Source organism: Somniosus microcephalus, chromosome 11 (genome assembly GCF_052327205.1).
Source record: "Somniosus microcephalus isolate GS21.2 chromosome 11, FLI_Smic_1.0, whole genome shotgun sequence".
NCBI classification, from domain to species: domain Eukaryota; kingdom Metazoa; phylum Chordata; class Chondrichthyes; order Squaliformes; family Somniosidae; genus Somniosus; species Somniosus microcephalus.
Window position 1 is genome coordinate 176,377,627 of NC_140997.1, and position 14,612 is coordinate 176,392,238.

Below are 14,612 nucleotides of genomic sequence, written 5' to 3' on the forward strand. Positions count from 1 at the left end.
GAACAACATTTACGACTACAGGAAACTCTTTGGTATCCGGCACCGACGGGACCAGGATGGTGCCGGTTGATTAAAAATTCCGGATGACGGAGAGGGTTATCTACCGAGACTATTTTTAACAAACAAAAATTTAAAAATCAAGAAATGTGCAGTATACAGTAATTGGGTACTCCTGGCAGCGCGGGAGAGTCAGACTCCTGTTATTGAGGTGTTCGGACTTCTGACAGTGCCAAGAAGCCGAGTAGTGGCAGTTTGGAGAACTACCCCCACTGACTCGGCCACCGCGGGAGACTCGGACTCGGCAACATTTCCAGTTATTGAGGTGTTTTCGGAGTATGAATTTTGCCGGTTAATAGAGAATTCCGGATATTTAGGTGCCGTTTAAACAAGAGTTTCCTGTATTTTGCAAGGTTACCAGTAAAATTGAAATAATCTGAAAACATACTCAAATTATGATTGTCCTTCTTCTGCCTTTCCTTTGCAAGTGCTCTGGCTTCAGCTTCTGAAAACAAAAACTTCAAGTTAAGGATGGAACTGATGGTCTTTGGAAGGCTGCCTTTTCTTCTAAATTATAGCAACGTTCGAGTTGCACTGGCAAAAGTACATCAAATAATTCTGGACTACACAATAAAATGTTTTTTTTTAAGCTTAAAAAAACAATACCACGGAATTAAAATGTTAACAGCATTGATTCCTGATCATACACAAACAATAACGGTTGTTGAAGTGTTGAATGATTGAAATAAATTCTGTGTATCAGAACTTGCCTGGTAATGGAGCATTATGCATTTTCATAGAGGGACTTTTAAAATGGAGTTCCATGCCTGCCACCATTGATTCTGTGAATTATATAGAAAACAATTTATACTACAAATAACATTTTGCTATTTGAATAATATAAGGTTATTTTAGCAATCTATACTGAATGAAGCAGTGAGATGGGACATATAGTAACATGATTAGACAGTACTGCTACCAAGTCCCTAATGTGATTTACTTTTATTACTTTGTAATCATTGAAATGACTTTCCTACAAATAAATTGTAGTGTTGTGCCAATGCATACAACCTTGAAGTCTTTGAATTTAAGGTCACTTTTAGCATAATAATGAATTGCACAATTATTCTAATATATTTCTAAGAGGATAATGTTATAGGTAAAGGTGCTAAGGAAACATTACTGTTTGTTGAAATTGTTAACAGTTTCCTGGACCATTGCTTTTTCATTTATAAAGTGAAAATAATCTTAAAGGTGCATTTTTGAATACAGAGTTTATAATAGTTCTGACAGACTCTTAATTTACATAAAACCCTCGTAAATTGTATACTGCAGATTACTTTAATCTGACATCGCCACATACATAAGTGATTGAATTCTGCTGAGAATATGAACATTTTTCATTAAATGCCAAATGGAATTGACAGATTTTCATTACATGATCAAAAGTTTCAGGTAAACCTAGGGTTAAATGGTAGAGAAGTCTACATATTTTTTGGTATTATTACTGGACTTCAGTTTAGGCACACTAGTCTGTAATGCACTTATATAGTGCCTTTTACATCCTCGGATATCCCAAAGCACATCATGGCCAATGAATACATTTTGAAATTTGTAGGCAATTGCCCAAAATCTCTTAGAATGGCCCAATCTGCAATTTTGGCCGTACATTATGCCATTTTGTGCCCGATCTTCCCGTTATGAAATTACTCCGAAATTTCCTGGGAAATAAATTTGAATAAGCTGCAGCGACCATAATTGTGAATCACGGGCCTCAGAGATGGCACGGCCAATGGCCTGTCCCATCAGCATCAATGAACTAATTAAGCAGATTAATATTGGCATGATCCGAGTCATAGAATTGTGAATTTCAAATCCTCACACGATGTTGAACTCGATCACTTGCAGAAAATTGTTTGAGTTATGAACACACTTAGCTGCTGTATTCAGTTTGCAGGAATATGCTAGGCTACAGAGATTATTTAGAAGACCGGTGAGCTGCCTCATGATCCCAACAGGCACCCACAGCTCACTAGAATTATTCAGAGGAGGCCCGAGCCCCAATTTCGAACGAGCCTTTAACCTCTGACTCCTGCTCCACTCTGCGAGCGTGCCGGCCTTCTCAGGCCTAAACAAATTTCTTCCCCACTCTCCCTTTCATCTATGGCTTGTGCAGGCACTTTAGTGAACTACACTGTGCACACAATGACGAAGAAGAAATGTTTTGATGGGTTTCAGTTAAGAATTAAAAATGTCAAGAAAGAGTAGAAATTTAATTTTACAGGAAACTTTCGTTTACCCGGAGGTTAAATGTCCGGAAAGCTCTATCCACCGGCAAAATTCAGGAGTTGGTTCAGATAAGTTTTTTTTCTTTTCGTTGCTTTTTTTCTCCAGTCGTGGCTCTGCAAGGTCTAGCTGAAGCTGTTGCTTAGCTACAGAGATGCTTGCAAGCTGCAGCCGACTGTTTTGAAGCAGGGTTTGTTGCTTCACACGGAGCTCAGAAGCTCCGTATGTTTTAACATTAGCGCTGGTTTCTACGGCAGTTTTGATGGGACGGCACTAGCTCGGTCCCATCAGTGCCGGATACCAGAAAGTTTCCTGTACTTTAATCTATTATTGCTGCCACTGAGCCAAGACTGACATTTGGGGGGAGAAATTCAGTATTGCCATGTTTGGGGGCGGTAACTTTTGAAAGCTGGCAAACTTAGCGCCAGGTGCTAATGATATTGCGCCCGGCCTCCCGATGAACACCTCCTGCAGCTGCCGGTGTTTTTGTCCAGCGATGCTGCAGGGGGCGGAACTGAAGTTCGGCTCTGGGCGCTACGCAGCCGGATGACGTCATGATCTCTGGACGCAGGAGATCATGGCGCTAGGGGTTACTGCCGCCACAAACCGCCAGGTGAATTTTGTGGGCAGCGGTAACATCGCTGCGCCTGGGCGTTAATTCATTAGCGCCCAGTTATCTCCCCCCGGAGGTGCTAATGGGAGGCGCTAACCAACTGAATTTCTCCCCCTTGATACAATAAACAATAATAATGTTGCTATAAAGAGTGAAGGTTCCAGTAATAGACTAATGGTTCCTCTAATCTACGTGCTGTGGCATCAGGTAAACTCTTAATTATGTTGCTGAACTTTGGCTTGTGTAGGTTTTTAAATGACTGAATTAATTGATTTTTAAAAAGTCATAAACCTCACTTCAGCAACAATGAATTTTTTAACTTCAGTACTGTACTTACCTTTCCATTTGCTCAATATTAACTTTGAACTTTTATGTACCTAATATTGTTTGTTAAACGAAGCATCTGAGTCAAAATACATAAACCCTACTCAGGCAAATATAAGTGGAAAATTTCCTCTGCTATAAGTATCAAAATCGTAAATGCATGTGCGAAGTAAACATATGAATATGTACCCAGTATAGAATTTGGCAGTTAAAAGTTTTACTATTTTAAGGCTCATTGCTGTGTCAGTAATGTTCACAAATGTGAATTTTGCTGTGTTACTGCTTCGTGCTTGCCAGAAAACAATCTGCAGGACATGACAGGAAAACTCTATGCACAATACAACCTTGAATTATTGACTTGCTGCAGTTCGCGATTTGTGTACCACAATCAATGTGTACAAATAATCCCACTGGCCACTTCCATCCAGAGCCTATTCCCTTACTGATAAAAATAGATTTGTTTCCACATCTTTTATTTGAGCTAAAATGAAACAGCAAATGTAGAAAAAGTTGCTAATTGGCATATGTAATATTCATCATGTTCTTGTGATTTTGGTAACATCTGTTCCTAGTCTGTGTTCAGCTGTCTTCAGCACAATTAGGGCCAATTTTAACCCTGCCCACCCGGTGGAAACTGGGCAGGTAGGCAGTTGAAGTGGCCACAGTGACCAACCCCAACCAATCCCGCTGTCTTCCAATTGCAATTGTAACCTGCTCTTTTGAGCAGGCGAGAGGGACATCCACAAGAAGGAAGCTCCTTCTTTGCAGATCGGGCTCCAATGATGTCACTGGGGCCTGACTGCAATTTAAGCCCTTACATTCAAGTTTACCTTTAGCAAAATTGGCCAATGTTTGATGGGTTAGGCAGAGAAAAGTCTGTTTCTGTAAAATTATACCAGAATATTATCTGGAGTGCAGTTTGTTGAATTCAGATACAGGTTTGTGCCAGTAAAACCATTCTTGATGTTTTAATAGCTTTTCATTCATGTTGGTTTCTATCCACTTCCTGACAATTAGTTAGGTTACTGGTTCAACTTCGGTTACATAAGTATTCAGATTGCGTTTAATCCCTATTGCCATATGCACTAAAAGAAAAATCAACGTTAGAGGTGTTGATTTTTGTGGAGAATTGGGCTGCATTGTACCTGCGAGTTCCCTTTTAATGTTAGGCAGGTTCGCCGGACAGGAGTTGCTGATGGTAATGGCAGGAGCTGCCATTCCTGGATTGTTGTAGACGTCTAACATATTACCAGGCACAGGCAACTGAAATACAAAAGAATCATATGAGTTATTCATATTTATTATTACTTATTATTATACGAGGGACACAATTAATTGGCATTTGGAAAAGTATGGGTTAATAAATGAAAGTCAGCATGGATTGAGTTCTTACATAGGATTACATAAAATATACAGCACAGAAACAGGCCATTCGGCCCAACCAGACGTTTGTGCTCCACTTGAGCCTCCTCCCGTCTTTCCTCATCTAACTCTGTCAGCATAACCCTCTATTCTCTTCTCCCTCATATGCTTATCTGGCCTCCCCTTAAATGCATCTATACTATTTGCCTCAACTACTCCCTGTGGTAGCGAGTTCCACATTCTCAGCACTCTCTGGGTAAAGAAGTTTCTTCTGAATTTCCTATTTGATTTGTTGATGACTATCTTATATTGATGGTCTCTAGTTATGCTCTTCCCCACAAGTGGAAACATTCACTCTGTATCCACTCTATCAAAACCTTTCAAACTTTTAAAGATGTCAATTAGGTCACCGCTCAGCCTTTTTTAAAACGAAAAGAGACCCAGCCTGTTCATCCTTTCCTGATAGCTATACCCTCGCATTTTTGGTATCATCCTTGTAAATCTTCTCTATACCCTCTCCAGTGCCTTTTATATATATATATCTATATCCTTTTTATAATATGGTGACCAGAATTGTACGCAGTACTCCATGTGTGGTCTAACCAAGGTTCGATACAAGTTTAGCATAACTTCACTACTTTTCAATTCTATCCCTCTAGAAATAAATCCTAGTGCCTGGTTTGCTTTTTTTATGGCCTTGTTAACCTGTGTCGCTACTTTTAGTGATTTGTGTATTTGTACTGAGATCCCTTTGTTCCTCTACCCCACCCAGACTCGCACTCTCCAAGTAATGTGACTTCCTTATTCTTCCTACCAAAATGTAATACCTCACATTTATCTGTGTTGAATTTCATTTGCCAATTATATGCCCATTCTGCAAGTTTATTAACGTCTTCCTGTAATTTGTTGCAGTCCTCCTCAGTATTAACTATCCCCCCCAATTTGGTGTCATCCGCAAAATTGTGTTTTTGATTCCAAAGTCTAAATTGTTAATATAAATTGTGAACCACAGTGGTCCCAGCACTGATCCTTGTGGAACACCACTACACACCTTCTGCCACTGTGAATAGCTACCCTTTACCCTTACTTTCTGCTTTCTGTCTTGAAGCCAGTTGGCTCTCCATTCTGCTACTTGTCCCCGACTCCACATTCTCTGACATTATTCATTAATCTATTATGTGGTACCTCATCGAAGGCCTTTTGAAAATCTAGATAAATTACATCTACTGCATTACACTTGTCTATTCTCTCTGTTACCTCTTCAAAACATTCAATGAGGTTGGTCGAGCAAGACTTTCCCTTTTGAAATCCATGCTGAGTATTCATTATTATATTTTTGGTTTCTAGATGTTCTTCTATTTTCTCCTATTATTTTTCCCACCACCGATGTTTAAGCTAACTGGTTTATAGTTCCCTGGACATGTTCTATCTTCCTTCTTAAATATAGTTATTGGGCCGTATTTTGTGACCCCTACGGGTGCGTACGTAGGGGCTGCGCAAGTGCCGGGTTTAGATTCTTGACAGATCCTCCGCATCCCCAGGAAAAGGGCCTCTGCGGATGGAGAGTTGCGCTATTTGCCCAGCTTCCGCCCACTGAAAAGCCGTGGAATTCTTACGCCTGGTAAGGCGTAAGACCTGCTTTTAATAGCATTAAAAAAATGTTAACTAGTAAAATAAAATTTTATCACTCACTTATACATTAAAAGCCCTTTCCAATAAGGTACGTTTATTTTTAGCCCCATTAAAACCCATAAAAAAAATTTCAATAAATTAAATTTTTGTTTAAAATGTTTAATTAAATGCCATTTAAATTAATTTTAAATATGTAATTAAAAAAAAATTATTTCATGTGTTCGTGTATTTTTTAAGTCATCCTCATTCATACTTATGACAGTTCCCCACGTACGGAAGTCACATAAGTATGAATAGGGATTCCCTTCTTTCATTGGTTGGGCTGGCCCACGTGATTCCCAGGGGCGCTTGCGAACCACATGCACCCCTGGGATATGTGGGCCTCTATGCATTTCTATCAGGAGAGGCACAGGATCACAAGCCTCCGTATCTCCTGGACCACCAGGTAAATGCGTAGAAAATTTGATGATTGGAGGCCTCCGCTCGCAAATTCAGGCCCATTATGTTAGCTATCCACCAGCCCTCTGGCACTACACCTTTATCTAATGAATTCTTAAATATGTGTAGTAATGCCTCTGCTATCCCTTCCCTAGATTCTTGTAAAATGCGCAGATGTAACCCAGGGATTTTTTCCTCTTTGAGTTTGATTAGTTTATTTAATATATCTCCTCTTTTTATTTTATATGCAGTTATTTCAGTACTAATCTCATGATCTAATGTCATGTCCACCTGTTCTATCTCTTGATGAAGAGGGTTGATGAGGGTAATGCGGTTGATGTTGTGTATATGGGCTTTCAAAAGGCATTTGACAAAGTACCACATAATAAACACATTAGCAAAATTAAAGCCCATGGGATTAAAGTATAATGGCAGGTTAAGGGAGAGAAAGCAGAGAGTAGTGGTGAAATGTTCTTTTTCAGACTGGTGGGAAGTATACAGTGGTGTTCCCCAGGGATAGGTATTAGGACCACTGCTTAAAATGTTTGATAAATATATATTTTTTAATTTTTATTTTATTCGTTCCTGGGATGTGGGCATCGCTGGCAAGGCCAGCATTTATTGCCCATCCCTAATTGTCCTTGAGAAGGTGGTAGTGAGCCACCTTCTTGAACCGCTGCAGTCTGGGTGGTGAAGGTATTCCCACAGTGCTGTTAGGGAGGGAGTTCTATGATTTTGACCCAGCGACGATGAAGGAACGGCGATATACTTCCAAGTCAGGATGGTGCGTGACTTTGAGGGGAACTTGGAGGCGGTGGTGTTCCTATGCGCCTGCTGCCCTTGTCCTTCTAGGTGGAAGAGGTCGCGGGTTTGGGAGGTGCTGCCGAAGAAGCCTTGGTGAGTTACTGCAGTGCATCTTGTAGATGGTACACACTGCAGCCACGGTACGCCGGTGGTGGAGGGAGTGAATGTTTAAGGTGGTGGACTTGGGCATAATTTCAAAGTTTGCAGATGGCACGAAACTCAGAAATGTAGTAAACAATGAGGTGCAGGAGAGATTTGCTGGAATGGTAGCAGGGATGAGGGACTTCAGTGCCGGTGAGATTTCTAACTGAGTCTGTGGAGAAGGACTCAGGTTAGAAGTAAGACTGTCAGTGTTTGACAGCTTCAAACAGCTGTGAAACACTGATATTTCATTAACAGGTAGTTAACAGGCAGTTTTTAGCCTAATCCCTATTTTGAAGGGTGTCGTGTGGGATTCCCGACGGCTCCAAACCACGCCAAGTTAGAGTCGTCGGGCCGTCGGGTTGAAGGACTTGGAGGGGTCGAGATGTCAGTGTTCAGGTGAGTAATGGGTGCATGAGTGCAAAGGTAAGTGTGTTTGGTGTGTGTAAAGTGTATAAAGAAGTTTAAATTACCTGTACTTACCTTTACAGCCTTCCTTCCACTAGGTTTCGGGAGTCCATCATTCAGCCGGCACAGAAAGCAGAATGGCTGCGATCTGTCAAAAGTGACAGCCTGCAGCTTTCAGTGCCGGTGAGATTTCTAACTGAGTCTGTGGAGAAGGACTCAGGTTAGAAGTAAGACTGTCAGTGTTTGACAGCTTCAAACAGCTGTGAAACACTGATATTTTATCTGTCAACACGTCTTGACAGATGAAATTTCAGTCTGTGACGTCACCTGTTGCCGGGTGGCCCTTAATTGGCCAGCTGAGCCCACTGGGCGGGCTCAACAAGGTCAATCAAGTTAAAATCGCGTGGATTGGCCGCATCTCAATGGAGGCAGGACTACAACCCCGAAAGTTGTAGTCCTGCCTCCTTCCCGACTTCTGAATGAAAATCACCCCCAATGAGTAAACAAATGATTGACAAGTTACAATTCCAGCTTTCTGAGCTGGTGATGACTCATGTTAAGTTTTAGCCTATGGATGCAAGAAACTGAATGATGGCAGCTGTTTTCTGGCACCAGTGTTAATATTTGCTCTTTTTAGTAACCATGTGACATCAAGGAAAAACTTGATGGGTGCCTGTGATTTTAATTAAACCACTCTATAATGTCAGACCACTCGACCCAAGAATATATGCTGTATATTTAATAGCTTATATTTTCAGCAAAGTTGTTTTGCATTATACTGTTTGCATAAATACAAGGTCTGCTAGAAATGGTGTGAACTCCAAAACCTCTTGGTGGTGGTTGGCTGATATTTGGAGGCACTCAGTGTAGCTTCGAACTCCATTTTCCTGTGACTATTGACAAAGGTGGCAGCCAAATGGCTTGGCCACCACCAGCCTAACTGTCCCAGCTGTTGCGCTCCTCCCACATCTGCAGCAGGTTTATCGGCACTTACTGCTACATGTTTCCTCAGTAGATCTTCAGGTACTGAAGTGAAATGTGGAGTCAAGCTGTTACTGGCCATCTATTTTGACTGCCACTGGTGTCCTCCTCCTATTGAAATTACCTCTCATTATAAAGTTTTTTTTTGACAGACAGGCAAAACTCAATGTACAGAGCTGCTTTCAAAGATGGCTTTGCATTATAAACTAGACATTAATGTAATATGAGGTGGGCTTTCCAAGCTTAAGTACACTTTATGCAGCTTTCTTAATTACAAATCTCATCTGTTTCTTATTATTGCTTATTACCTATATCGACAACCGTTCACTGCACTCAAAAAATGAACTTGTGTTTACATAGTGCCTTATCATGTCTCTTCAGAAGTGTCCCAGAGAATTTCAGATTGCTGTGAAGTCCAGTCACTGCTGCTGTGTAGATATTAGCAGCAGCATTTTTTGCTGACAGTAATATCTCACAAACAGCACTGATATGAATGAACAGATAATTTATTTTTGGATAAAGCTTCATCAAACCCATTGTCATTTCCAAACTGTTAATATTTACTGCTTTTGAAAGTAACCAAATGGGCACACTCTGTGCAATGGGACTGAGAATGACAGTCTGTTATGGTGTGTTTTTCTTCAATAATTAACTGACAATCACACCTTAATATGTATGCACCTCAGACTGCTGCTATTGCACTGCAATTGTAATGAAAGGAGAAGTGGTACAATCTTCAGATACTGTAAGAGTTATCAATTCCACAAGACTTAAATCCACAATTCCACAAGAGTCATCATTTCTTGATTTTATCGTTTCAAACTCAGTAATGAAAGGACTGCACACGAGCACCTATGTGTACTGTTACATAGAAACATAGAAGATAGGAGCAGGAGTAGGCCATTCGGCCCATCGAGCCTGCTCCGCCATTCAATGAGATCATGGCTGATCATCCAAATTCAGTACCCTGTCCCTGCCTTCTCCCCATATCCCTTGATCCCTTTAGCCTTAAGAAATATATCCAACTCTTTCTTGAATATATTTAATGAACTGGCCTCCACTGCCCTCTGTGGCAGAGAATTCCACAGGTTCACCGCTCTCTGAGTGAAGAAATTCCTCCTCATTTCAGTCCGAAATGGCTTACCCCTTATCCTTAGACTATGACCCCTGGTTCTGGACTCCCCGGCCATCAGAAACATCCTTCCTGCATCTAGCCTGTCCAGGCCTGACAGAATTTTATAAGTTTCGATGAGATCCCCTCTCAATCTTCTAAACTCCAGTGAGTATAAGCCCAATCAACACAATCTCTCCTCATACGACATTCCTGCCATCCCAGGTATCAGCCTGGTGAATCTTCGCTGCACTCCCTCCATGGCAAGAACGTCCTTCCTCAGGTAAGGCGACCAAAACTGCACACAATACTCAAGGTGTGGTCTCAGCAAGGCCCTGTACAACTGTAGCAAGACATCCTTGTTCCTGTACTCGAACCCTCTTGCTACGAAGGCCAACATACCATTTGCCTTCTTAACCACCTGCTGCACCTGCAGGCTTACCTTCAGCGAATGGTGCACAAGAACACCCAGGTCTCCTTGCACTTCCCCTTCTCCCAATCTATTACCATTCAAATAATAATCTGCCTTCCTGTTTTTGCCACCAAAGTGGATAACCTCACATTTATCCATATTATACTGCATTTGCCATGTTTCTGCCCAATCACCCAACCTGTCCAAATTGTACTGGAGTTTCACGACATCCTCCTCACAGCTTACCTTCCCACCCAGCATTGTGTCTGTTGTGTCTGTGTATAATAAGACACAGACTGCAGGAGAACGGCACAACAGGTGTTTACTCAACGTGGCTCACACTGGAACTGATCTGTACAGATTACTACTCAGTGCTATATACAGGTGTGGTCACTGCCGGTACTGCAGTATACATGAGCTGTAAAAGATAGTTCCCCCCTTAAAGGTATATACATTACAATTCCTCCCCTTTTAGATTAACAGTACCATAACACTCATTTAACAATTAAATATCAAACTAATTACAATTAACACTTTTAACATGCATTAGCTGAACATAGTCTATTTATATATTCAGTCTTTGGGGAGGCTTCCTGATCCTTTCTGGATAGCGCCTTTCCCGAGTGTCTTGCTCTTGGTGCGGAGGCGATTCTGGCCCCCTGTTGTCGGTTGGTTCATCCGCTTCCGATGCTACTGTTTCTGGGGTAGATGCAACCTGTACGTCGGGTTCATCACCAGGTACATATGGGCAAGGCATGGGGTTGACTTCTTCCTGTGACTCTAGGATCTGGTCAGCATGGCGTCTCATGATGCTCTCCCCAACGTCCACTGTGTACATTAATGGGCCCTGCCGTGTGCATATCGTTCCTGGCTGCCATTTTTCTGTTCGGTAGTCGCGGGCCAAGACTGGTTGCCCTACATTGAAGCTCCTTGTTGGCTTCTCATGGATGTGCTGGAATTGCTTACTCTCAACATCTCTTCGTACGTTTGGTCTGAACAAATCCAGGCGAGATCTTAACCTTCGGTTAAAGAACATCATGGCTGGGGCCTGGTTGGTGACTGCATGTGTCACATTCCGGTAGGCGAACAGGAAATTGTCCACCTTGTGCTGCAGCGGAATGTTGTCATTGTACATAGCCTTTATTGCTTTCTCAAAGGTTTGTATGAACCTCTCAGCCAATCCATTTGTGGCTGGATGATACGGGGCGGATGTGTAATGCCTTACCCCATTCTTTTTCAAGAACCTCTGGAACTCTTCGGACACAAACTGTGGTCCGTTGTCGGAGCAAATCTGTTCTGGCAAGCCATTCCTGGCAAAAATGGTCCGTAGGACTGCAATAGTTTTCTCTGTGGTGGAGGAAAACATTTTGACGACCTCAGGCCATTTCGAGTGCGCATCCACGGATATTAAAAACATTGAGTCCATGAATGGACCAGCAAACTCAATATGCACCCGTTGCCATGGAGATGAGGGCCACTCCCATGGGTGTAGAGGGGCCTGTGGTGGTGCATTTTGGACTTTCTGGCATCCTGAGCAGCTCTTGGTCAGGTCCTCAATTTGTTTATCGATTCCCGGCCACCACACATAAGCCCTGGCTAGGCTTTTCATTTTTACCCCTCCCAGATGACCCTCATGAAGCTCATTGAGCACTCTATCCCTTAACTTGGGTGGAATTACCACTCGGGATCCACACATCAAGGTCCCCCAGCACACTGACAGCTGTTCTCTCCTTGTCGAGAATGCTGGCAACAGTGAGTCGCCATGTGCTGGCCATCCCTTCACCGTCAAATCATATACCCGAGACAGTGTCGGGTCATTTCGGGTTTCCTTTTCGATACAAGCGTTAGTTACCGGTAGGTATTCAACTATAGTTGAATGGAATATTTCGACAGGATCCACTGCTGGTGCTTCCTCCGCAGTAGGCAGTGGCAGGCGTGATAGCCCATCAGCATTTCCATGCTGTTTCGTGCCCTTATATTCAATCTCATAGTGGTGCGCCCCTAGAAAAAGTGACCATCTTTGTAGTCATTGCACAGTCATCACCGGAACGCCCTTCTTCGGATTAAAAATGGAGACAAGGGGCTGGTGATCCATCAGCAAGGTGAATTTCTGCCCGTGCAGATAGTGATTGAACTTTTTCACTCCCCACACTAGGCTGAGGGCCTCCCTGTCAATCTGGGCGTAGTTACGCTCGGCTGAGTTTAGTGATCGTGACGCAAAGGCTATTGGCCTCTCTGAGCCGTCCGAGAATTTGTGCAACAGCACCGCTCCAATGCCGTAGGGTGACGCATCACATGCCAACCGAATTGGTAATGCCGGGTTGTAATGGGCCAATACCTTTTTCGATGTGATTAGTGTTTTGCTCTTCTGGAAAGCTCGTCTACATTCGTCACTCCACTTCCATGACACCCCAGTTTGCAGTAGGGTGTTCAGTGGGTGTAGTATTGTAGACAAATTTGGCAAGAACTTATGGTAGTAGTTTACCAGCCCAAGGAACGACCTCAGTTGTGACACATTTTCCGGTGCTGGAGCCTTGACTACTGCCTCAATCTTCTCTGGGGACTTATGTAACCCCTCTTTATCGATAACGTGGCCACAATACGAGATCTGTTTTCTAAAAAACTCGCATTTGGGGCGGTTAGCTCGGAGCCCATATTCCTGCAATCTCGTGAGCACCTGCTCCAGGTTGGCAAGGTGACCACTGTCATTTTTGCCCGTGACCAGGATGTCGTCCAAATAACACTGGGTTCCTGGGATCCCTTGCAGGACTTGTTCCATTGCCCTCTGCCAAATAGCCGGAGCTGATGCTACCCCGAATACCAGCCGGTTGTATTGGTAGAGACCTTTATGGGTGTTGATTGTGAGGTATTTTTTTGATGCTTCTTCTACCTCCATTTGCAGATACGCCTGGGCTAGATCAATCTTAGTGAAGCGTTTCCCTCCAGATAGCGAGGCGAAAATATCTTCAATCCGCCGAAGTGGATATTGTACAGTGTGAAGGACTGGGTTCACTGTTACCTTAAAGTCCCCACAGATGCGAACCTTCCTTGGTTCCCCAGGCGTGCTGCTCAACGACTTTTTCATCACAGGGACGATGGGTGTAGCCCACTCGCTCCAGTCTACCTTGGACAGTACACCTGAACATTCCAGACTCTCCAGCTCTGCTTCGACGGCTGGGCGGATCGCATAAGGTACCGGTCTGGCCTTAAAAAATTTTGGGCTTGCGTTTTCTTCAATTTTAATCGTCGCTGTCATGCCTTTTAGTGTTCCGAGTCCTTGCTGGAACACTTCTTTCGCGTCAGTTAGGATCTTTGACAGACGCCCAGGTGTGACATCGTCATCCTTTTTGTCAGCCAGTGTCAGTGCCTGTATGGAATGCCAATCCAGTTGTATTTTCCGGATCCATTCACGTCCCAGTAATGGTGGTCCTCCATCTTGTAATACATACAGGTCTAGTTTTGGTGTTTCCTTACCATTATATATAACGGTCACCCTTATTTTTCCTTTGGGGTAGACTTTTTGCCCCGTGTACGTCTTCAAAATAATTTTTGTGTATCTCAAGGGTATGTGTGAGAATAGCCGCTTATAGTCCCGTTGGTTTATGACTGTTTGGGCTGATCCTGTGTCCAATTCCATCTTTACTTGGACTCCTGCTATCTTGAGAGTGACCCAAATGGTTCAGTGATCCTCCGTTGTGATCACATTATGTAGTTTCAGACAACTCAGTTCCCTGCTTTCGGAGTCGTTATCACTCTTTTGTTCGTCTGAACTATTCTCCGTCATCTTATGTACCTTCTTGTACTTTTCTTTGGTAGGTTTCTTATTGCTGGTTTTCTTTCCCAACCTGCAGACTCGTGCTATGTGTCCTACTTTTCCACACTGTCTGCACACTTTGTCTTTGAACCAGCAATCACTCTGGTCGTGTGTTGTTCTGCCACAGCGATAGCACTTCTCTGTTCTATATAACATTTCGTTTGTGCCATATTCTTGCGGTCTCTGTTGTATCTCTGCAGCGCCCCGTGCTGCTGCTTCATATGATACCGCAATGCTGAAAGCCTTTTCCAGCGTAAGGTCCTTTTCAGGTAAAAGCCGTTTCTGGGTT

General features: G+C 42.9%; 1 protein-coding gene across 6 annotated transcripts in view; it reads right to left on the reverse strand.

Annotated features, from left to right (window-relative positions):
* The window catches only part of LOC147110997 (microphthalmia-associated transcription factor-like), a 439,553-nt gene that overhangs the window by 15,106 nt on the left and 409,835 nt on the right, over positions 1–14,612 (reverse strand). For all 6 annotated transcript variants that reach the window (XM_086001449.1, XM_086001447.1, XM_086001446.1 and 3 more), the window contains 3 exons: positions 4,366–4,483; positions 768–839; positions 446–502 (listed from right to left, as the gene is read on the reverse strand). In XM_086001449.1, the coding sequence (XP_085857575.1) occupies positions 446–502; positions 768–839; positions 4,366–4,483 (247 nt within the window). The remainder of the gene's footprint in view (positions 1–445; positions 503–767; positions 840–4,365; positions 4,484–14,612) is intronic.